This window comes from Neolamprologus brichardi, chromosome 7 (assembly GCF_056152115.1).
Source record: "Neolamprologus brichardi isolate AB-2024 chromosome 7, ASM5615211v1, whole genome shotgun sequence".
NCBI classification, from domain to species: Eukaryota; Metazoa; Chordata; class Actinopteri; order Cichliformes; family Cichlidae; genus Neolamprologus; species Neolamprologus brichardi.
In genome coordinates this window covers 12248345-12273579 of record NC_142110.1, presented here as the reverse complement: position 1 = coordinate 12273579, position 25235 = coordinate 12248345, and the positions used below count along the sequence as shown (strand labels likewise).

The following is a 25235-nucleotide window of genomic DNA, read 5'->3' as shown; positions in this document are numbered from 1 at the left end:
TGGAGTCCATTTGAGCACAGTGAACTCACAGCTATGTTCTAGTTTGATGTGATTTGAGCGTTGGGACATCTTTTTGTGACACTTTGGCACTCAGGTAGGCTGCGGTGTTTAAACAATGCTCAGACACTAAAAATGTGCCAACACCAGCAGCAGCAGCAGACGTGTGGGCTTCTGCCACACATCTGGGCTTCTGCCACACATCTGCTTCAGAGATGCTCTTCTGCTTCTTTTTTGTAACAGCCCTGTAATGTGAACTGTTTCTAATCAATTTCACTTTTAGATATAAGATATTGTATAAGACAAAAGCAAATTATGCTTTGTTTTTACAATGCAGTGTATTTTATTTTTTACTTGTGTGTAATCTTTGCTGTTTGTGAGGCAATAGCTTTGATTTCTTACATATTTGGCCCATTTACAAAGTGCAGTGGAGAGAAATGACTGCTGAAATGATCAACACTCACTGAATCGACTAAAAACTGACAATACGCTGCTTTTTCCTGCAGACTCACAACCAGTGAAGTAAGTACAAGTTTAGTTGTTAACAACAGATTGTCTTTTATGCACTTGACAGACCTCCTTCCACCCTTGTGCCCTTCATACTATTTGTTGAAATTTGCCAAACAGGGTGCACTCAAATGCTACTGTGACGCAGATAGATGTGGGATCCGTTTTGGCTTCTTTTCTTGTTGGATGTGTGAACATTTTCAGTGACATCGCTGTCCACTGACTCACTGCTGCAAGGCTATTTACAGTTTTTTTCAAATGCTACTCCGGTCTGGTGGTAAAGAGAAAATGTGCCGCATCTCCTTTCCAAAGATGTGCATTTCACTCTTGTTACTGACGAAAATTGGGATTCATTTTCAAGTGGAGTTAAGACAGATATGGGGCTCCCTGCTGCTCTAAACAAAGTAATGACTAAAGCTGACTATGAAATGCACACAAGTAGTTTCCAACAGTGGTGAACACGGCTACAGAAAGATGTTTGACCTTTATTTTGATAACGTGGGTTTTCAGACCACACATGCCTGCTTGAATACTGCACTCAGATGATTCATGCATGCCTGATTTTTCTCTTTTTTTTCTTTTTTTAACCACTTGCCTCATACACCTGTGCAAGCTGGCTCCACACTGCTGCAGTCTCTCACCTCTCCTCACTCCGTGCGCCAGCAACACCTGGAGCAGCAACCTGGAGAGTGAGATCAAACCGGCTGAGTGGATGGTGGATGTGGAGTGGGCGGGGTGGGGGGGGGGTGGGGGGAGTGAAGATGGGTGAGTTTGGCCCCTGCGCCTTTAAGACTGCATGTGGTCCACATCTCGCTGCTCCCATGGCAGGCTCTGTAGGTGCACGCGTTCAAAGTTTGACTGGGGAATAGAGGGAAGAGCGGAGACGGCAGCAGCGGCAGCAGCAGCAGCATCGCCCCGTCGTGAAACAGAAACACACACAACTGAACATCTGAGAAGAGAGAGAGGAGAGAGGAAGGACCGCAGCTCGCCGGGGAGTGTCCGACTCTGGCGAAAAGAACAAAGGCACAGATGACTGAGCGGATTTTCGCTTTCTAAATGGAAAACACAAGGAGGTTCATTTAAGTCAGTGTTCGCTGAACGGAGGGACTCCCCCCGGCCCCCCCGGCGGCTGCAGCCTGCCCCCCCTCTCAGCCATGCCGCTTGTATTCCGCACACTGTTGTTCGGCTTTGTAACGCTGCTGGTTGTGCTTTTGATAATTGATGATATTGCAGAAGTGGAAGAAGAAACTGCGTAAGTATCCCGCCGTGATTTATCCACGCAGTGTGTGTGAGAGAGAGAGAGGGGGGGGGAGAGAGAGATGATGCCCATTGTTTTCTTACCCAGCAGGTTATTTCCTTCAGGCTTTCTCAGAAGATTTGAGGTGCGATGTGTGATGTGAGGGGAGGGATAAGGGGGCTGACTGAGTGGAATAAACGAGTTTATTTGAATTGAAATGAAGTTCGGAGTTTGGGGTGCCGGAGTGTGCGCGGTTTGTTTTCTACATTTGTAACACTTGGGTGCTGCAGGAGCAGCTGTTCCTACAGCAGCCCGCCTGCCTGGGTCTCCAAGGATTAGGCTATTTGTCTTGCAGCAGGCTGCATGCGGGATAGGATACATTTACACTATAAGAGAGAGGGGGGAGAGAAAGAGAGAAGGGGGAAGCGTGTGTGTGTGTGTGTGTAAGAGAGACAAAAGGGGTGAAGGGGCAAAAGAATGACAAAAAAGAGGGTCTCCTCTATATATTTTTCTTCTTTTCATTTTCAGAGTTTGAAATGTTGCCGCAGGATTCCTCCAAGTCACACACTCGCGTTTGACCTGCAAGAAGATCCATTCTTAATTTAGCATGAATAACATGCAGGCTCCAAAAAAGAAAAGAAAAAAAAATCCAACCAGACTTCAGCAGGGCTACATCCTCCTCTGCTTCTCTTCATAATCATCACATAGATGTAAAGATGTCCTGTTACCTAAATGGCAAAAAAAAAAACCCAACAACCAAAAAACAAAAACTCACCTTTAAAGAAATAAAATCTACGTCTCTGCAGCTTTTGACTTCTTGCATTTCTCCCCTTTGAGCAAGAACATTTTGTTTTGAAAGCAATTACCCGGCTGTGGCTCACATTGTAATGAGGTCACATTGGTTTGTGATTTGCCGTGGGAGAAGCACCAGAACCAATTCCACTCCTGCATAAAATTCAGGCTAATATGATTATAACAATATATTTAAAGGCCACCGGGATTGTAAAACGAATGAAAGGAGCCCCGGTAGCACTCGGGTGTTTCACTTCTTCACTCCTATATTTAAAGTCGGCTATTAGATGTGACCAAGGTCACGATTGCAAAATTGCTCGAAGCTTAACAATCCGAATGCATATACAGTATATTTACTGTAAATGCATTTTGCCTGATGCATTCAACACCCTTGTAAAGCGATCACTCTTTTCCCCCATGAAAAGAAAATCTTCCTTTCAGTATAATGGGGCCCCATTAAGGCCACATTTCCCCTCATTACATCAGCAAATGGGTCCACAATGGAGTTCTCTAAAAATGCCTTGATGTGTGCTTTTCACCTTTATTCTGTCTTGTAAGAGTGATGTACAGTACGCCTGCTGCTGGATACAGCTCAGTGTAAGAATCTACACCGCAGTAAGTGATTCATAATTCAATCTAAACCTTTTTTTTCCCCACTCAGAAATATTGGACATTCAAAGAAGATGAACTTGCACCAGCTCATCCCCAAACCACACAGGTCTGAAATCTTATCTACTCAGACACACACAAACACACACACGCACACACAGCTGTAGAACACCAGTGGGTAGCTAAATGGCCTCTCTGGGTAATTTTCGCTTGCTATTGGTCACTGAATCCTTTACAGCTATGATGCCACAGTGAGTCAGTCACAGTGAGTGTCTCATTAGCTTTTTTTTAAGGCGAGACACAGCCGCTATAAATACCCATCAAAGTATGTGTGTGTATGTGCGTTTGTGTGGTATCCATGCGACAATGCAAACATCTGCCATGTGAGCAAAGCTGGATTTAACTTTAAGGAAACTGCAGTATTTTGCAGAACATCACTTTACTGCATTTAAGTTATTGTTCATGTCAAGGAGGTCCTTTTTCGGAGCAGTGGCTGAATGAATCAGATACTTAAGTAGAAGTAATATTATCTGTACCTACATATAGCCTATCGCAAGTCCTTAAGAATCAGAAGCAGTATTTGTGCTCACCAGACACTTCGTTAGGTACACCTTTTTACCATTGGGTTGGACCATTCTCTTGCTTCAAGTGACTTAATTCTTTGTAGCACAGATTCAGCAACATGCTGGAAACATTCCTCGGAGATTTTGGTCCATATTGACTTGATAACGTCACATATTAGCTGGAGACTTGTCAGCTGCACATCAATGTTGCGAATTTCCTGTCTCTGCAAAGGTGCTGTATTGGATTGGGATCGAGTGACTGTGGGGGCTGTGTGTATACAGTGAACTCACTGACATGTTAAAAAAAACAGTTTGAGATGATTTGAGCTTTGTGATGTGTTGCGTTATCTTGCTGGAAGCAGTCATCAACAGATGGGTCCAGTGTGGTTGTAAAGGGATTCACATGCTCACCATCAGTACTCAGCCATTAGTATTGCTGGTACATATTAGTCCAGAGTATGCCAAGATATAATCCCCCACACCATTTCGCCACCACTAGCTGCCTGAACCATTGATACAAGGCAGGATCGATCCATGTTTTCATCACACCAGACAACGTTTTCCCAGTTTTCTGTTGAGTCCATGTGAACTGTAGCTTCAGTTTTCTGTTATTGGCTGAGAGGAGTCCCACAGGTGTGGTCTTCTGCTGCCATAGCACATCAATTTTAAGGTTCAACATGTTTATATTCAGAGATGCTCTTGTTTGTACCTTGCTTTTAAAGGTGGTTATTTGATTTACTTTAGTCAGCTGGGAGCAGACAGGAAGGCAACAGACCATTGTCCTTTGAGATCAACAATGCTTTTTCACTTTTTCGGGGTGGCTGTAGCTCAGGTGGCAGAGCAGGCCAGCCACTAATCAGAAGGTTGGTGGTTCGATCCCAGGCTGCCTCCTGGCTGCATGCCAAATATCCTTGGGGAAGATACTAGCCCCATGTTTGCTCACTGGTGGTGGTCAGAGGGCCTGGGGGCGCGAGTGTCCGGCAGCCTCGCCTCTGCCAGTGTGTGAATAATTGAATGTAGTGTAAAGCACTTTGGGGTCCTTAGGGACTAAGTAAAGCGCTATACAAATGTGGGCCATTTACCATTTGGACCATTCTCTATAAACCGTAAGGGTGGTTGCATGGGAAAATCCCAGTATATCAGCAGAATCTGAAATACTCAGATCCCATCTGGCACCAATAACTATGCTTTTTTCAAAATAACTTAAATTACATTTTTTCTCATTCTGATGTTCAGTTTGAACTTCAGCAGGGTGTCTTGTCTGGATGCCTAAATGGATTCCATGTGATTGGCTTTTTAGATTTTTGCATTAATGAGAAGTTGAACGGGTGTCCCTATCAAAATGGCCAGTGATAGAGCAGCCCCATCAGATGTCATGTTCCAGTTCAAATGTTCATCTTAAGTTGGATCTTACTTTTCCTCATTTTCTGGGCTTACTGATGGTAGATGCTCCTATTAAAAATGGCGAAATTTTCAAATAATGGAGCCAGCATGGGAATAACTAAAAATGCCATATGTGAAAAATTCAGGCTTCAGTGTACTAAAAAGGTTCACTTTCATATGTTATTTTCTCCTACTGGCTCTCTATTAGATCACAAAGAGGGAATAGCCCTAATCGGCAATCTGCTGTTTAAACCTTCTGTTTGCAAGTGGCAACCAATCAGAAATAAGTTGGGTTAAAGGAAGAGGAAGTGAAACTAAATTTCACACATAGAAGATGAACCAAGGGACCGGAAAAGAGCAAAGCCGGTAATAAACAAAGCATGGAGTCATTTGTTGAATCTAGTTTTCTTGTACCGTAACTCTACCTTGGAACACTCAGATTCACATATTTTTCTTGGTTACATTCTGTACAACATCTCTGTTTTTAGTCTGTTAGGAGAAGGAAAAGCTTGATATAACAGCCTTTAGATTTAGAAATGAATGGGGCAAATTCTAACAATACATGGAGGAGATAACAGGCATAATTTTTTTGGACTGTGTGTTGGTAACACAACTTTTTCTTATCATTTAGAAAGGCTGCAGTACACGTAAACCCCACTGCTTTGACAACAGCAAGCACGGACACATATCGTCACCGTCCAATCTACAATAGCACTGCCAAACACTCGTCAAACAGCTGGACTTTCAATAAGACCCTCTCCCACCTCATCAGGTATTTTTATCACCCTCCACAATTATCTCCACAAGGTTTTACACTTCGCTGTAGACGGGCGGTCATAATTGGCGCATATTTTCTCTTTTCACAGGAAAAACATTCTGAGATTCCTCGACCCGGAGAGAGACATCTCGATTCTGAAGGGCACGCTGAAACCGGGAGATATCATCCACTATGTTTTTGATCGCCACAGTACCACAAACATCTCAGAAAATCTCTACCGTCTCTTGCCAACCGTATCCCCCATGAAAAACCAGCATTACAGGCGCTGTGCCATCGTGGGCAACTCCGGGATCCTTCTAAACAGCAGCTGTGGGCCTGAGATCGACTCTCATGACTTTGTAATCAGGTAGCATGGGTGATTTAAGTCTTAGAAGCCTTTTGCTTGAAATAAATCATAAAACACAGCAGTTAAAATGGACTATAATTGAGTTTTAGGCTTGTCTTATCTCCTGCACTGAGTGTATAATTCATATTAGTATGATAATCGATAGCTGGTGGCCACACGGCTGGAAATATTTTAATTGCGCATTTGAAAAAGCTGTCAAAGCTTCTCTGATGGCTTAAATTTGGGAGCCAACTGTCAAGCTGAGAGCTGTTTGATGAACGATTATACATGAAATTGACATTTTGAACAGCCTTTGCATTCAGCTGTAAGACGTTGTGCTTTTCAGAGAAACACCAGTGTTCTCCTGGGCCCTGCTCTCATTTAGCAGAGCGCGCTGTTTGCGAAGCCATCGGCCAGGTCTGTTTGTGTTTGGGTGCAAGCTCGCGTCCCTGAGTGGGTTATGTATCACCATTCATACCTGCCACCAGAGGTAAAGAAAAAAAAAAAGCCTGTCGAGGCTGTATTATATTTGGCAGATGGGGAAAAAAGAAAAGTGTTCTGGTTTAAATTATCTCTGGAGTTAGGCATAATCGAACAGAACCGCCCAACCTGCACCCTCTCAGAAATCAGTGTTGTTAGAATTAAAGCAGCACCTCACTGCGCTGGTTGATCGATAGCTCAAAGTCTGTTATATGCCTATCTGTCTTGTATCTTGATGAGAAGAGGTCATGATTTCTAGACTCCCTCAGCATCATAATAACCATGCCTGGTCGGCTGAAGTCACAGAACAGGAAATGTGTCATTTTGAGAAGCGGAGGAATTTGCTTCTGTGCTCACATATCCGATCGGCAGATAATGTTGCAGCTAAAAATAGTTCCCTGCCCTTCGCTCGGTTCCCACAAAGTAGGTTGACAGCGTTCGGGGTACATAAATTGCTTCAGCTCATCATGCACCAGCTGTTCTTTGCAGTGGGTACATTAGCTGCTGTGGACAGCGACAGCAACCATTAAGATGTAAAACACAACACCCCAGAGCGGAGAACACCCACACAGATAAAAGATCCAGGGTTCATTTGCTCAAATTAATTAATTAATTAATTTTAAAAAAATATATCAAATCTGTGGCAATTAAAGTTTTAACTCCAAAACCTGCTGAAGTTTTAGCAAATTTGGCAAATGTGATTCACTTTATAATTACGGTTTAAAAAATAGATTATGAAAGAGATAGCATGGCGTTGGCGGCCCCTGACCAGTCACAAAAAGGGAGCAATTAAATAAACACGAGGCTTACAGAACAAAATCATTTTTGTTTAATTAAAAATTGCCTTATGAGGCTTTGATGTATTTATTTATTGAGATTCTGAATTTCTACAAGACTGTGATTTCAAGAAGTTCTGTGTTTTTATAATACCTGTAGTGATTTTACTAAATCATGCCTCTGACATATTCCCTCCATACAACAATAATTAGTAAAGACTAAATCTAAGACTGAAACTAAATGGAAACAAGCAAAGTCACAGTGGATACTAAGTGAAACAACTGAATTAAAATTTAAAAAGATAAGCAAAAGCTGGGACAGGCAGCTCTAGATAACCTATGGCTTTTATATAAAACTTGTCATTAATCTTTAGTTAAGAATCACTGCACTGAATTTTGATTCTTTTTACACTGATGTCTCAGATGATGAAAGTTTGACTGAAAGTAAAGAAGTCCTGCTAATTTATCATTGAAAATATGAACGAACCCCGCAGATCTGAAGTGCTCAGACTAAACAAACACTGTAATCAGTGTGTAGATAAGAGAATAAAAACGTATTAACAACAAGGCCTCCTGATGTCTCCTCCCCGCCCCCCTGTACAGAATGGAGATGTTTCGCTGTGAGGATAATTACCAGCTTTGTGTTTTTCTGACATTTACTTTCAGGCGGAGACGAACATCAATGAAGAAAATGCCACCCTGCTTTCCTGCTTAATTTCACCTTTACTTCTGCTCTGTTTCACTCTTCAGACTTTGGGTGGTGGTGGGGGAAACAGATGGTTGCTAAATTACGTGGAAAAAATAAACGAATAAACAAAAGTTTCTCGTCAAGGTTTCACGACTGCTGGCTTAATGTAACCCGTCAGTTATCCACCTGTGTTTCATTAATCAGAACCACATAGGGAGGTGAAAGTTACTTCAAAGTTGCCTTCATAGAGGATATCAGAGCTTTAACTGTAACATAAAGGTGGAAAGTTCTGACTTTCTTTACTTTTGTATACTTGTAAAAGCCTTACACATCATTAGCGAACCATGTATTTGATTCATTTGCATAAATTCTAGGTGTTTAATAGACTATTTCCCCATGTTAAAACCGAACGCTCTTTGCTTTAAGGTGTAACCTGGCACCGGTGGAGGAATACTTTCAGGACGTGGGATGGCGCACCAACTTGGTGACCATGAACCCATCAGTAGTGCAGCGAGCCTTCCAGGACCTGGTCACCAATGAGTGGAAGGAGCGCTTCTTACGGCGTCTTCGAAGCCTCAGCGGCAGCGTGTTGTGGATCCCAGCCTTCATGGCCAAGGGGGGAGAGGAGCGCGTGGAGTGGGCACTGCGTCTCATCCTGCTGCACACCGTAGACATACGCACCGCCTTTCCATCGCTGCGCCTTCTCCATGCCGTCAGAGGGTAAGACTTATAAGAACACCTGTGAGCAGCACACTCAAAGGGGCTGACGAAGCCTAATCTGCAGCCCGGGTGGCTATTTTTAAGCACAGCTGATCACCGGGGGCAGTCGGTGAGATAAAGCTACTCTGCCTTTCTCCACTCAAGGGCCCACCTATCAAATTTACCTACAAGGGAAACTGATATGCTCATTTTTCAGCCCTATAGTTTTATTCTGGGTCTCTGACTGAGTAGCTTTGCATGACTCACAGTTCCAAGAATGGCTTATTTTGGTTAAACGTCCCTCCCCACTGTGCAGCCTTTAGTTGATCTTCTATTTGTAACAAGCCATTTTAGCTCACTTCTGCCTCCATTTAAGCCAACTTACTGCTGAAACTGTCCGTGCTTTTGTCTTTGGGAACGCCAAATTGAGTATTATTTTGGACAATAACTTCTTTCTAATAATTTGAGGACTCTCGATCTGTCCGTCCATCTGTTCTCCAACTGTTCTTTCAATCCACTTCAAATTTTGCAGGGGTATTAGTGGGGCCCCTGGCTGAGTGCAGTGCCCAGTTTGACGTCATTTGAATGAATGGCTCACAAGATTTTGACTAAAAGAGTGACAGCTGTGCTGTGCCGTTATCGTTCTGTGCTTCACTTTTGACTCTCACCCCTAAGTTAAGGATCACAGCTAACTGCCAAACACTAACCTGAACCTAATTCTAATTTTAACCCTAAGCTTAGTCTTAACCCTCAAAAAGGGCCTTGAAATTTGAAAGCATGACAGAAAAGTGCCAACTTTTAAAAAATGTAATTAAAAGAAAATCTCACGAAGACAGCTGAACAAGTATGAACGACATTTCTTTGTTTACACTTTTATCTCATTGTATGTGTTTGCTTTCCTGAGACGGTCTGTCTGTTCTGCACAGGGCTGTTTTAAACAGGCACCATCGCACTCATTTGTTCGGTTGCGGTCTCCTTTTATAGCTGTCCTCTTTTCAAGTCTGCAGCTTTAGGATAGCCTGCTTGCGACACATTTATGGGACAGTTGTAAATTGTGGAAACTCGGAAAAAAAGAGAGGAAAAGAAATGGGTTTCTTTTTCCCAAAATGAGCACTGTGACAAAAAAATAAGGAAAATATAAAATAGGCCCACTTTATATATAAAATACCAATTTAACCCTGGATATATGTGATGGGGTCAATTTGGGAAATGTGCTTCTTTCACATAGGCAGATGTTGATTCAGCTCTAGTCTTGTCTGATGTCATGTCAGGTAAGAAGCATTTAGCTTAGTGTGAATATCTTGAGGAAAGGAAAAGTACTAGCCTGGTCTCTTTGGCTCAAGTTGAATGTTTGGATATGCTGCTTAGTTCTGTCCAACAGTGCTGCACAATGCTGAATGCTTGCTTTGAGGGGAGGGTGCATGAGAGGATTCAGTACAAGTCCACAAGGACACGCACGGTGTTTAAGTCCATCTCCTTGTCCACACTTTCCACTAAAGCTGCCTGAGCACAGAGGGAAGTTAAAAATTCTCCAGAAATTGAGTGCTGTGTCTGCCCACCATGCTTGGGAAAGGCTTTTCCATAGTGCTTAGCACGCATGGTAATCAACATGGTGCAGCAGACCAGTCTTTAAGCAGCTGCTGTACTTCACAGCAAAGATACCGTGGCTAAAAAGTGTGAGAGTCACCCAGCGTTTCGTAATCACCCACAGGAGCTCTGTGTGGTTTGATTAGATGGTCCTGCCCAGTTACAGCTGGGAGAGGTTAACCTGCATCATCACTCCAAAATGAAACCAAAATATCATCCTCATGGTGAAATCAAAAGAAAAGTCACGGGGTCAGAGGTGGTGCTGGACCAAAATATAATATGACATTTCCATTGAGTCACGGCGCTCCCACCATTTGACTCTATCTTGGTTAAAAAAAAAAAAAAAAGCAGGGAGCAGCGAGTCCTGCACCCGACACCGTGACATTGCCAGGCAACGAGCAGAGATGCTGCATTAAAAAGCTGTGTGGACTGACCTCATGGTGTTCATAAAGTCAATCGTTTGACTTGATTCTCTGCAAGAAAGCAAATACACGCATTTCACAATTCAGCGTCACGCTGAGGCTTCGCTGAAGAGACGAAGTCAAAATCTCGGTGATCACATGTTCCCGTCGGCTCTTTAGCCTGATTTATACGAGCTTGTGAAAAGATCAGTTTGCCTTATTATTTGCAAATGTTGTTGATTTGTTCCCTCTGCTGCTTTTTCCAGAGCTCCTGAATAGCTCAGATAATAGGAAAAGCTGCTACGCTGTGGTTTAATGTGTTGTGTTTAGTGCATTTGGTTAATCATGTTATAAATTCCATTTATTATCATTACTGTTATCTTTTTTTATTTAATAGCTTGTCAGTGATTTTTTTTTAAGAAGTCCTCTTTACACTGATGCCAAATGTCCTAAAGTGCATTTGGACAGTTATAAAAATCCCTCTCTGCTATTGTTTGTGTGTCCTCGCCTCTGTTATCATTAGCACACTCTGCCCTGGTTCTTTCCTGCCTCGTTAAAAGCCTAACAACCACCGCTGGTCGGTGACCAAATTATGCGATTTTCTATGCTCCAACTCACTCTCGGTATTGCAAAGAGGTACAACCAGCCCTGATTTTTCTTGTTTACAGACCGTAAGAAACAGTCTTTGCCCAAAATCGATAGCCGTGCCTGATAAATGCTCCCCTGACCTTTCCTCGGAAAAGCTGAACTTTAAATCGTGGTAGTTTGCAGTAGAGAATAAATCTTATGTGCTCATATTCACCGCAACCAAATCTCAAATCTCACCTCGGATGATGCCACTGATAATTAAACCCTGTTCTCCTGCCCACTGTTTGTCCTGCACGGCTCATGAGCTGATTAGAGTGGGAGGTTACTGCTGCTGCATCTCAACACGAGCTTCCACATTAACTGTAGAGGGTGTTAGAGGAGAGGCTGTTGTGGCCTCAAGGCTGGACAAATGGGCCAGTGACTGGAAAGGAAAATGAAACTGATGCAAGCGAACGTGTGACCATCTGTCCCCGAAGCTGCTCCCGAGGGGAGCGTGTGGCGCGTCACTGTCACAGGAGCTGCTAGTCACCTCAGGTAGAGAAAATAGTCGTGCAGAGCAGCTGTAGCGTCTGCAGCTTTTGTTAAAAAGGCTCACGCGATGAAAAGAACATACAGTCTGTGCTGCTCAGCAACTCTCTGCAAAAAAAATAAAACATAAAAAAATCGTCCACCTAAATATTTTTGATTTCATGTCAAATTCAGCAGCCAGGAGTTACTGCAGATCTGCAACTGCAGTGAAAAAAATCCAACTCTCGACAGATAGAAGTTATTTTCTTTCCCCTGTAGATGCTACCAGCCTTGTGCTTAACAATAGAACTGCAATAATTGTAAACCACTGTTTTTAAAAGGGTCACAAAATTAAAAATCCCATTTCCTACAGCTTCAACCAATCACCAGTGGAAAACTCAAAGGTAAAAGAGAGAGAGGGAAGAAAGCAGCCAGTCATCACGTTTGAAAGACTGAAATTATTAAACCAACTGACCTACAGAAGACTTTAGGAATATGCGAGACAGTTGCGAGGCCAGTGTGTTGTTGTTTACATCAGAAAGGTGTCGGTCAAACTCTCTATTTTTGCTTGTGTCACGCAGGATTCAACTCCTCCTCTTACTGAAGGAGAAAAGTGGTTCTTCCCAGTGAATGCAGAGCTCACTGTGTACCCAGAAAAGAGTTATGGACACCTTAATTGCTCATCCTTTTGTTCTGGTTCTGTCCGAGTGTCTCCTGTTTTGTCCCTGAATGTCTTATCTTACAGCTCTGTCTCTGTCTGCATCTGCAGGTACTGGCTGACGAACAACGTCCACATCAAACGTCCGACCACCGGCCTCCTCATGTACACAATGGCCACTCGCTTCTGCGAGGAGATCCACCTTTACGGCTTTTGGCCCTTTCCGCTCGACCCGCAAGGCAAACCGGTTAAATACCACTACTACGACACCCTCAAATATGAGTACACCTCCAGCTCGAGTCCTCACACCATGCCTTTGGAGTTCAGGACCCTGAGCACGTTGCACAGACAGGGGGCGCTACGGCTCCACACTGGGGTTTGTGGCATCCAGCAGAGACCACAGAAAGATCTCCAGAGCAAATAGCAGAAGGTTCTGCAGCAAGCAGACTTGAATACGAGCAGTTTTTCTCGTTGCTAGCACTTTTATGAGACTTGAATTAACTTATTTTCAACAGCTGGAATGAACAATTTTTCTATTTCAAGCTCAAAGAGTGACCAACTCCACCCTCAGGCCTGAGGTCTCTCCATAAGCACATCTTTTTTTTCTTTTTTTTTTGCGCGTCTGTATGTGTGTTGATTAAATAAATTAATGAATATAATTTCATTTTTATATTCTAAATTAAAAGTAGCTGACATCCCACAAGTGTTAAAAGTTAATAAGGCTGGCTCTGAAATTCATATTCCAACTTTGTGATGATAAGACTGAATTTAGGGGTGTTTTGTGAGCTGTTAAATTACTGGTTCGCCTGTTGAGCCACAAGATGGAAGCACTTAATAATCAGGAAGAATGATGATAGAGGAAAAAAAGGGGACCAACATTTCTTTTTAAAACACTTTGAAGTGGAATCTCTTAAACGCTTTCTATGACATAACCTTACTTTAATGTTAGAAGGTTAATAACAAGCAAAAACTCAAACTTCCAATAAACCAGAGCCACCGTCTAATAAAGTCAGGTTACCTTGAGAACCAAATCAAGAAAGGAAAGCGTGAGCATAATGGAGGAGTGTACCAGCTGTTCACATACGAATGTTTACTTAGACTTTGCCAACGGTAAACCCACTATGTAAACTTTCCTCAAAGAGCACCAGCCCTGTTTCCTCACCGGATGGCGAGACAGTAGCTGGATGTTTGTAGTAAGAAGAGGTTTACTTTTTGAGATGAATGTATTCGTTGGCTTCCTTACAAACCTGGGAACAAGCAAGCTCCATAATGTGCTTTTAAATTAACATGAAGTCGCAATCAGCAGCTATTTCAGTGAAATATCACTGAGAGGACCCCGAGCTAGACATCTGTATGCCTTTATTCATGTGGAGCAAGGGTTCTCAAGGTTTTTATGACCAATGTAGGGAGAGGAGGTCTGCACACATCACAAACACTGGAAATGTGTGTGACGTGTCTGTTATTTGTGTTTTTAATTGACTTTTTGCGACATTTAATATGTTCTGTGTTGCATTTCTTGACACCAGCTATATATGTCAGTGGTAGAAAGGTTTAGTCTGCTATAATGGCTGTAACACAGATATGTGCTGCTACACTCACTGGCCACTTTGTTAGGCACAGCTGTTCAACTGGTTGTTAACGCAAATATCTCATCGGCCAATCACGAGGCAGCAGTGCATTTGGGAATGTTGGCAAATGTGGTCAAGATGACCTGCTTAGGTTTGAACTGAGCATCAAAATAGGGAAGAACGGTGATTTAAGTGACTCTGAATGTGTCAGACAGGCTGGTCTGAGTATTTCAGAATCTGCTGATCTGCTTGGATTTTCCCACACAACCATCTGTAGGGTTTACAGAGAATGGCCTGATAAAGAGAGGAGCTCACTGGATCGTGAGCAGCAGTTCTTTGGGTGGAAATGCCTTGTTGATGTCAGAGGTCAGAGGAGCATGGCTAGACTGCTTTAAGCTGACTCAAATTATTGTTACAACCCAGGTATGCAGAAGAGCTTCTCTGAACACACAACACGTTGCACCTTGAAGCAGACGGGGCACAGCGACAGGAGACCACGACGGGTGGTCGGGGAATGTTTCCAGCACATATCCCATAAAGCATTAAGGCAGCTTACTAGTAAGGTAACCTAATGAAGTGGCCAGTGAGTGTAAAGGATAGTTTGATGTGTGGATTAGTTAAATATAAACTAGTGCATTTCTTTCTTTGTTGCCCTGAAAGACCTCGTAGCATGTTACCAAGAGCTGCTACGGGCTCACAGGTCACACTTTAAGAAATACGGAGGTAGAGTGATGTGTTCATTTTTCTTGTAGAGCATGTTTGGAATTAGTATTAAACCAATATAATAGTTTGATACATAGTATTGTGCCTATAATAAATAAATTCCACCAGTCCCTAAGTGGACCATCCCCATGCCCAGACACTATAAAAGGTTTTATTTGGCTGTGAGTTCTTTAACCTAGTTATCAATTTAAAATAAAAACAGAGTATGCAAAAAACGTCTCGTCGTAGGCCTCTGGTCAGGATAGAAACTCCTTTTTATGTACATTTTAAGGCCAGTAGTCGACTGGCTTTTCAAACGGGAACATCTTAACACAAGATTAAATTATATTTTTGTACTTCGAGGATCCACCTCATCAAAAGGGGTTTTGTTTTGGGCTTTTTTTTTTTTTTTTTTGAGTTATCTCGATGTTGACATTTTGGCCAAGAAGCTCTGGGTATTTTTCTGTAACAATACGCCTCTGTTATAGAAAATTAAAGGAAGCATTTGAAATATTCCAAGAGCTCCATAGCTAAACAAACAGCCTCTCATGCGCTCTCAGCCATGTGATTTGTCCACAGAAAGTGTTGTTTTGACAGGATGCGCCTGTTGACTTGCATGTCGGCCTTATTACGCCGCCAATTAGGTTAAGAATAGACATGAAAGTTGTACTAGAGACGTCAGCAGTCTGAAGCAATGAAAGGTTTATTTGTGTGAGCTTGTCTGACTTTGGCAAAAATAGAAACGGTTTGTGACCAACACTATTAAGTTAATTAACCCAGAATGTGGAGTTTGCCACAGATGAGAAAAACTTTCTCACACGTTCCCTGCTCTGACGATTGTACAGTTTTTATCTTGCTTTTCCTCCCCACATACCCTGTTAACATCTGTTTAATGTGCAAATTACAGCAAACTAATACTCGCTTTTGCATGTTTGTCTTGTGTTGATGGATACAGTTTGAGCATATTCCAGTCTTTTTGTTCATTTTTATGATCCTCAGTGTGACTCACTGATGCTTAACGTGTGCATTTATGACAACGTGAATGTACTTTTCTGTGGCAAAAAAAATACACAAAATTTTTCCTTGACACTTCAAAGGAAGCGGGTTTATTTCAGTGGTTTTTCAAATAAATGGAAACTGAGGAAACAGACAGGGCTACACGCACATCTGTGTCAGAAACCAAGCAGGGGCTTGTTTACTATAAACTTTTAAAACAGTTCCACTTGTAATTTTTTTTTTCTTTTTTGTTTTTGGGTAAAATGCGGAATCATGGAAATTAGTTTCACCACTACAGCTTTAATTCCTCTTTACGAGCGACCGTCTGCAGCAGATGATTCGGTGAAGTTTTTCCATGATTTCACACAACTCCAGACAAGAAAAAGAAAAACTTTGATAAAGGTTGGCATCTTTGTCTGAGCAGGCACAAACACATTGATCTGCAGCTTTCTGCACAAACAGTTAAAGACACGGGACAGAAGAGAAAAAGTGGAAAACAGTAAATAACAGCAGCCAGCTTGAGGAATATTACAGAACATCATATTTCAAAAAAAATACAGTATGTTTACAAGTTTGATTCACATATGATTCAATGAATGATTCTGTCAAGACAATAAACACACCCAGTTTTACCCAAAATGCCAAAACCACTTTATTTCAGACGGGCGTGGGGAGAGAAAGAAAACGATAAATTGATTGTGCAAGTTTGGTCACGGCAGTCTTTTTATTTTCTTATTAAACCGAAGATGGAGGTCATTTGGAAACAGCTGCACCTGCAGGCCACAGTGCACTATCAGATAACAGTTTGGATTAAAAGAGAAGGTCACAGACGGCAACCGCGCGACCGTGTGCTGCAGAAAAGCTCATCTGTGTCTGTTCTGCCTCGCTCCTCAAACAATGTAATTATCGTTATTGGGCAGACGGAGACGTGAGTGTCTTGTGATCTCCTCTGCTTTTCCTTTCATTCACTTTGAATAAAACTTAAGATAGATAATTGTAATTTAATTTTTTTAGTATGAGTTTTTAATATAGTGGTATAGTATTTATAAAAAGTAACAATCACTTTACCCCAAATGTCAAAAGTGGCCTTTAATACAATCATAGCCCAGGAAAATTTCTTCTTTTATGAGAAGAAGTCAGTTAGCCATTAGTGGATATTACAGTGAGGGACTTTAATTTGTTAGCTCGTATAAAGAATATCAAATTTGGGGATATTTTTAAAGCGAGTAACTGGACTTTGACCCTGAAAAGTCAAACTTTAACTTGGCCTTGAAAATAAGATACAGGGCGCATGTTAATCACTGTGGCGGCATGACCGCAGTCTCCACAGGCAGCGCCGATCCTGCTCAGCGGTTCCTTTTTTAAGGATTAAGCGTGTTTCAGCGCACTCGATAACAGCAGATTCACATTCATAGCAAACTGGTATATACTCCATAAATATGACAAAAAAAGTCTTTGCACTTCGAGTCAAATCTGATAACCTTAAAAGGTCAACGTCAGCTGTGATAGCAGCGAAACAGGAATGTCTGAAAGAACACAAGGTAAAAAAAATATATATATATATATGCAGCGTATGCTAACTCCTGACCGGAAAGCCTTTAACAGTATATACGCACAACAAAGTGGTTAGTACATATGGGTAATATTTGGTTTTGGTTAAAAAAATATCAATTAAATTTTACAGTTGAAGAAAGTACTCTTGGTAAATGAATACTTTACGCATTAGGCGATGATCTGTAGTGACCACCATGTATTTATTTGGAAACGACTCAACTCCAGACCAAGGATTCCTGAAAGACTTTTGGAGCCTCCTTATCTCTAACATTAGAAATAACCTGGGAGATTATTTGGCTCACGTGATAGAAGCTTTAGCAAAGCAGCGAACAGTGATGTCAAAACACTATTTAACCACAGATACAAGCCATGCACAGACAGCATTAAGTTGCTGATATGGTAAGACTTGGAAACGCGCGCACACACATACACACACCCAAAAAAAAAAAAAAAGTACAGGAAATCACTTGTACTTGTCCCGGGCCAAGTGGGAGTCATCAGCTCAAACACGCTGACGTCCACGCCGGTATTCACCTGCAAAGCAGAAACTTAGAGTTACTTAACGAGCACACAGTGAGGAGGAAGTGTGTTTGCCCCTCAAGAGTCCTGCCTGAATTGGAAGTCAGGAATGTCAACTAAACAAGGCGTCCCTTTGAGGAAGTGACTGTGTGAACAATGGAAAGCACGGAAGGGTGAGACCTAAAGTCAACAGTGCATTAGAATTAAAGTAGTCTTTCCTCAAAGTAGTGTGTTTCTTTAGCATGACCAAAGCTGGTCAAACACACAGTTTTTAAATCAAGCTTTGTACTTAAAAAAAATAAAAATAAAAAAAATTCCAGGACGGCTGGTAAATTTGCCGTTGTGCAAAATTTCACAGTCAAAACCAAAATACAATCTGCTTTGCATAAGCAAATCAGGGTTTCAGCATTTTATGGCTGTAATAGTAAAGATTAAGGCACCTGAGGAAAACGTAACAGTGTTTTAAAATCTACATTAACCTTACATTTGCTGTGTAAGAACCTGTACAAAGAAACGTACGATCTGTCTTCAAGGCCATCATTTTTAGTACTCATGGCACTTTGCTTCTCATGGTCAGCATCTCATCCACGTCTACATGCCAGCCCATCTTCTCTGATACACATAGAACATTCTCAGTGTCATGAGGCTCTCATGTTTTCTTTCTTATCTGCTTATGTGACCAGTAGAAATTAAAGAAAAGGAGTTTTTCCTCTGGTTCTGCTTGGAATATGATGAATGTAACATAATGAACTTGTCATTGCTTAAGTGATCCAAAAGAAATAAAAACAAACCAACCTGTATTTGACATCGAAAAGGGTTGAGTCATCCTCTTCATCATTTTCTTCATTGAGAGGTGCCATCTCGACGCGCTCTGCAGGTGTAGTGATAATATCATACTTCCGAGTCTTCCTGATTCTTCTGCCAGATCTGCGAGAAAAGACAACCGACACACATGAGGTGAGCGAGAGGATTAAAACTTTGCCTTTTGGATCACAAAGCCTGCCACCCGAAGTTGTAATCTTCCTTTACTTCTGCCATATGGAGTGTGTTAAAGTGCTCAGACTGGCCCAAAAAGTTGGGCAACTATTATGTCAAAATGGTGATAATCAGTTGCTTAAGTAAGCGCCAACCTCCCAAATAAGAAGTTCCAGTTTATTCAATCTTACACTGTTTTTATTTACATCAACTTCTTAAATGCTAGGGACAAAAAACCCCTCACTGATTAATTAGAAATATGATCAACAGTCTGACTGCAAAGGAAAACAGAAACTAGCAGAATTAAATCTGACCTGGATGAGCCCGAAAATAAACTGTGCAATCAGAGAAATGTAAACAGAGTAACAATGTAGCCTACTTCACTAGATTCAACGCTTACAGGCACATAAAACGACTACATAAGGCAGTATGACGTTAAACTTATCAGTGCCTAGAAATCCCCGTAAGAGGAAAATCAACAGGCCCAGACCCTTCTCCATCACATCAAACGGGGACAAAACAACCACACGCAAATGTATAAACAACACTAATCGGCGATATGCCGATCCTGCTCTCATAATGTCTGCATGACTTTTACTTTTACAGTTTAACAACCGTTGCAATGATTGATTTGTTTTTTCTGCGCCAACCTGCCTACCTGACCACTTTGATGACCAGGCACGTGATGAGAGCAGCTGTTAACACGCAGATGAAAATAACAATGTTTTTCAGGGTCGGAAGATACGTCATTAGAGATGAAATCCGGGATCCCACGGCAGCATCCGTGGCATTGTTAGTCAGTGAATCTTGACTGATGACGGATGATGATGATGATGATGTTGAATTTAAGTGCGTCGCAGATGAAGGAGTGAGCAGTAGTTCGCCGCTGACCCCCCAAAGAGCCGCGGCAATAAAGGTTAAGGCCAGGTTATGTGCCACCATTGTCCTGAAATAATAAAAACGCAAGCGGGATACTGCCCGTAGTTTCTCCCGAAATAGATGAGAGGCGACAGCAGCTGTCACATTATAGAGAATCCGCTTATCGGTGTCAGATTTGGTTGTTTACACAATAAAGCCAGAGGGAGAGGTGCGCAGACATTTCTCTACACGTCCAAGCTGTCCTCAAAGCTGCGCTTCCCCCGTCGTAACTTGCATTTGATCCCAAAACGTGTTCCTCTCGAGGGGAGCTACAGCGATCCCTTCCTGACTGTAAGAGGACTTCGCGCAGAGAAGGGGATTATCCGCCTCCGGAAGAGCTCTGCAGGCTGACCCGCTGTTCCCGGTGCTGAAGAAGAGCGTTATGTGGGCTTGTGCTGCGTTCAAGCTAATCGTGTAATTTCAACAACTTCGTGCGATTGGGGGAAAAATTATGCAGGCAACTTTAGTTTGACCTGTTAGTTGCTTACCTTAATAAAAAATAAATAAAAAAGCTCATAAAATACAAGAGACATATCACAGAAATGTGCAGGTCCAATTTCATGGATTTCCTTTCAACACGGCTCATATTTTGAATTATTAGAAGTTATTAGAAGCAGAGATGATTACATTAATCTGATTACATTTTCTCCACGTTTAAAACGTGGAAGTACTGACCTTACTTTGACTTTGATTGCATAAAAAGTGACAAAAACATTAGTGTCTGCTGTGCGTGGGAAGAAAACTTCTTTTTACAGCGAAAAAAACCCTAAACAAGCTCCGAGTGCGCAACGACGTAATGGGAAATTCACAGAGAAACTCGCGGATTCTTCAGCTGACCGCTGCGACACACCTGCACCAGGGTAAACTTCCGCCTACGCCACTCCTGCTTTACAGGTGAAAATAGAGCAACAGGACTACTGAGTCTTTGACTTTATTTATTTTCTGCTGTGTTTTACTTGCATCTATTTGAAAGAGTGAGTGTAAACACAAAAAAATATTTTATTTTATGTGCTGGAATGTGCAGAAAATAGGTTTAAATGTTAAACTAATTTCTTCAAGTCAGAGAATGTTGCATATAATTACAATTTTGCTTGATGCATAAAGTTAAAAGATTAAAACTGATAAAAACAAGTTTAAAAAAAGAGACTTTTCCATTTGATCACATTTTGTATGATGGATTATGCAGAAAAAGTAGAATTGGGCTGAAAGATCTATCGCTTTATCACCTATTCAGGTTGTAAATCGTGTTTAAAAAGTAACTAAGTAATTAATTACTTTTGAAAATAAGTAATCAGTAAAGTAACGGGATTCTTTTTGCGGGGAAGTAATCAGTAATTAGTTACTGATTACTTTTTTCAAGTAACTTGACCAACACTGATTAGAAGTGTGGATGAGACTTTCCTTAGCTGACAGAAACAATGCCTGGTGTGGTTTTATGTTGCTGTGACCCATCTACTTCACAGTTCAAGATACTGGCTACTGATGTGGTTTCAGTGTTAATAGATAACAGCTTTTAAATGTATTCAATTTTTAGAAAATGGTCATTTTTAGTCATCAGCCTTTAAAGAGCTATTGAAGGAAATTAAAAAACAGTTTGTTCTGTCCCATCCAAAGCTACTTTTCTTGGTATTTTACAGTGTTTTCATTTATTTATATGTGATTTTAGAACAACATGTGAATTTCTGTTCATGTGTACACGTTTATGGCTCCATGAAATGTGGTTTTCATTGTTACCAGACCACCTGCACACAAACAGTTAAATAGGGTGGGGTAAACATTTATGTCCAAGTTTAAGCAAAAACACATACCATAATTTCTTCACAGTGAAATTGTCCTGATAGCTGTAATCAAAATTCAACATTATGTAAGTAGTATAAAAATTAATCTAAGAATAAATGCAAACTCAACTTGTCTGCAGGTATGTAGTCAACGTAAAGTCCTGGACAATTTTACTTTATCATTGCTCTCTGACACGGTTCATGGGTTGAAGAGTATCCTGACTTCTTCAAGCACATTTAAAGGTCGATTGGTAGTTCCCAAATTTCCGACTGTATTGAAGGCAGCCCTTTTCCCTTCTAACGGTGGCCCGTAGCATACGCAATTTTACAAGGCAGCAGACACCGGGTTCACGACCGCAAATTCCTGGGAATCTTGAGCAGAAAATACGTAGAAGTCAGTGGGTCAGTGATAACCACTGACAACCACATCAGTAAGGATTAAAAAAACTAAATCAGTGTCTTTAGGTCTGTCTTAAAATTGATGCAAATAATGACCCCCCCCCCCCCCCCCCCCCCAAAAAAAAAAAAAAAACACAAACAAAAAAAACAAAAAAAAAAAACACGTCTTTAACCAGAATTATTGTAAGAAAAATAAAAAATACAAAGAAGCGATATTTACAAGTTATTTTTACAAGGGTTGTCTGTAACTGAGAGTAAGGAAGGAACTTAAAACTACAGTAGATGTAGACATCAGACAAACCTGTGGGGACTCCCTGTGTATGAAAACAAAGACAAAAGCTGATTGTGTGTGTGGTGTGTTTAATTATTTCTGTATTTTTGTACATTTCCCTTACTAGAACTCTTTAATCTGAACAGGGTCCACCAGATGGCAGCACCAAATAATAATAGAGCAAGCATTTTTCTCCTCAGATGAGGTTTCAACATGCAGCACACACTCTGTTTAGCGAAAACCTCGAGAATCAGAGGCATTTTGAAGCAAACAATCCATTTAGTGGTTGACTCTTTTTTCATATTTGAAGAGGAATTTTATGACGTAAGACCTAACACGGATTTGTACGCAAATTACAATAATGTCAGAGGAGCTTAAGTGAAGCACAAATACCAGACAGACACACAAAACAACCATTATAAACTGTCCAAAGGCTGGATGTATATTACGTATAATCATTTTTGCTTAGATGTATTTGCTTATTTTCCCCATGTGGGGCAAGAGTTTGTTTCAAAAGGGAGGATACAAATTTTTAGCTGACAAGGATATTGTCATATCCTGATAACAGGGCTTGAACTTTGCACAGAAAAACAGCTCAGGTTATGACTGAGGCGATCATGTCATGCATTTCCTTAAACTAGATTGAAACACATCAATACTCTATAGGATCTATAATACCTGTGCTATGAAATATGCTCATTATAATCCATGGTATTTATTTTGAATCTTATTTTTCTTTACCTTCAAAGATGGTTTAAGTATTAATTTCCTTGTTTGACTGTCACATTTTGTGTGTATTCACATCTTGCAAAGTGAAAAATCAAACATAAGAACCTGTTCTTATGTCAACTTAAATCTTATTTGCGCTATAGATTGCAACCTCTGTGTAAATACACACCATTGTTGGGTCAGTCTTTGCTAGAACCGACAACATCCACACCTTTCTACAACTGCATTTACAGGTTTCAATTCTGAGAACATGTGTTTCAAGATAAATGTTAACACTTTACACTTTACCTTTTTCATCTCTAAAGCTACCATTATAAGCCTAGTTTCCCCAAAACTCCAATTTCTTTAAAGAATTGTTAAGAAAGGATGAAGAAAAGAAGTTGCAAGTCATACACATAAAAAACACCACAAATAACAGTTTAAAAAAGGTAGGTCGGACACTCTATATATCATTTATCCATACATTTACTAACATATATAAACGGTAGTCCGTCATATGCTAACACATGTGTTTAAAGTATTCTAATAACACTATTTTCCATAGAAATGAAAAAGTGATTAATTTATGATTTCCTACCATTTTCCTACCAAACTACGCACAAATACACCCTCCATTATCTTTGATTTACAGGTCATTTTGTCAATAAAATGTACTACATGTATCATACTTTTCCATATTTAAATTAAGGAGAGTGAGTTTTCCACTTGTTTACTGGCTCTATAGTTTAGTGTTGTTCATACATTTGCCCAGTAAGTGAAACAGCCTCAGTATGGTCCCAGGAGGAGACACAAATCTCTTGTGAAGTTGTATGTACAGGTTTTAAAAACCTCTTCTACGTGCTATTTTCTTACCAAAATACATTTATTCATTTCATTAAAACTGGAATCTATACATAAATATAAAATCTTACATGACTGTAACTACACCACATTAAGGACATTACAAAAAGCAACATTATAATAAACACATTTAAGAACCAAATAGGAGTGGCACTTGTACAATTGGGTCACAGTTTCCCCCTGTCAGTCTCTCAGAGCACAATATTTAGATTTCAGCATTCAGGAAGGACCATCCATCCAACCAGTCATTTAAAATAAGGCCATGGTCACTTCACTTGAGGCGTCTGAATTTGTAATACCTCAGCAGGGCACTCCTGTTGCTAGGCTGATGATCTTTTTATAGAAATTTTCCACTGGAAAGAGCATGCGCTGCTGTGTGGAGCATCTCATTGGCCCACGATGGGGGTGGAGTGCATGCATACCAGAGTCTTCAACAAATAGTGTCCAACAAAGGCTGCATGCACTGAACAAGCCAAGCTTGCCATGTTTGGCTGTTCTCATTAGATTTCTCAATGCATCCATTACATTATTAGTTTGAGTTTTCCTTTCTATTTCTTTTTGTTTATTTGCAGTTAAGGTTAATGATGGGCTGAAATCAGTTGATTTTTGCCAGGTTGTCAGAAGCAGTGTGGACTTCTGTTATCTATTTCACATCTGTGCTTATATCATGTGTTTCACACTACATTCTCATGTATGTCTTAACTCTGAAGTAGATTTGATCTTTCCAGTCCATTCAATTAATCTTTTTTTTTTTTTTTTTGGGGGGGGGGGGGGGGGGATTATGCAGTTAAATATTAGAATTTTCTGTTCAAAACTAACAAAAAGTTAATTTCATAGCACATCTAGCATGGCATCATCTTACGCTAAGAAAGACTGTGTGCAGGGCCTCAATGAAGCTGAGTTCACATGGTAGCAAAAAACATGTATTATAACTTAATAAAGTGTTATTAAGGCTCCCGGCAAGCCTTTAAGGCCATAAAAAGGAAGGGGGTCAAAGAAGGCCAGCATTATGGTAAAGAAACCCCCCCAACAACAACACACTATTTCACATTTGATTTGTGAGAAAATAAAAGAAAAAAGGGTAGCCTGAAAGCACACACTAGATTCAAGTGTTGGTATGCCCTCAATAAGCTAACTGTAGCTTCGTGGCCAATGTTAATAACAATATTCGTACAAAAATTTCTCATATACCAGCAGTTCACTTGGACTTCTAGCTAGCGTCCTAATGTAGCTCTATCTGACAAATATACAGCTACATTTGGCCAACAAAATGTTTTGTTAACTTCTTTCATTTACGAAAATGTTTTAAATATGCTGTTTTTAACGTGGCATGAGCTCAGCCGAAGAAAGAAAAAAAAGGAGGACATTTCTTTTATGTTCAGTATGATGCTAGCGCTAGCTAGATGGGGCT

At 40.9% G+C, this 25235-nt stretch overlaps 2 protein-coding genes across 2 annotated transcripts; one reads left to right on the top strand and one right to left on the bottom strand.

Moving 5' to 3' along the window:
• Nucleotides 1-1358: 1358 nt before the first annotated feature.
• On the top strand, nucleotides 1359-16459 carry st8sia2 (ST8 alpha-N-acetyl-neuraminide alpha-2,8-sialyltransferase 2). Its single transcript, XM_006789374.3, has 6 exons — nucleotides 1359-1756; nucleotides 3195-3251; nucleotides 5720-5860; nucleotides 5955-6212; nucleotides 8562-8855; nucleotides 12687-16459. The coding sequence occupies exons 1-6, from the start codon at nucleotides 1659-1661 to the stop codon at nucleotides 12997-12999; spliced, it is 1161 nt and encodes a 386-aa protein (XP_006789437.1). The 5' UTR covers nucleotides 1359-1658; the 3' UTR covers nucleotides 13000-16459.
• fam174b (family with sequence similarity 174 member B) lies at nucleotides 15922-20253 on the bottom strand. Its single transcript, XM_006789373.3, has 3 exons — nucleotides 19548-20253; nucleotides 18710-18841; nucleotides 15922-17929 (listed from the first exon to the last, which is right to left on the bottom strand). The coding sequence occupies exons 1-3, from the start codon at nucleotides 19829-19831 to the stop codon at nucleotides 17926-17928; spliced, it is 420 nt and encodes a 139-aa protein (XP_006789436.1). The 5' UTR covers nucleotides 19832-20253; the 3' UTR covers nucleotides 15922-17925.
• Nucleotides 20254-25235: the final 4982 nt, after the last annotated feature.

Coding starts and splice junctions, on each gene's coding strand:
- st8sia2 (XM_006789374.3), top strand. CDS start 1,659: ATGCCGCTTGTATTCCGCACACTGTTGTTCGGCTTTGTAACGCTGCTG. Junction 1,757..3,194: donor GAAGTGGAAGAAGAAACTGC/GTAAGTATCCCG, acceptor TTCCCCACTCAG/AAATATTGGACATTCAAAGA. Junction 5,861..5,954: donor ACCCTCTCCCACCTCATCAG/GTATTTTTATCA, acceptor CTCTTTTCACAG/GAAAAACATTCTGAGATTCC.
- fam174b (XM_006789373.3), bottom strand. CDS start 19,831: ATGGTGGCACATAACCTGGCCTTAACCTTTATTGCCGCGGCTCTTTGG. Junction 18,842..19,547: donor CTGGTCATCAAAGTGGTCAG/GTAGGCAGGTTG, acceptor CTTTTCTCGCAG/ATCTGGCAGAAGAATCAGGA.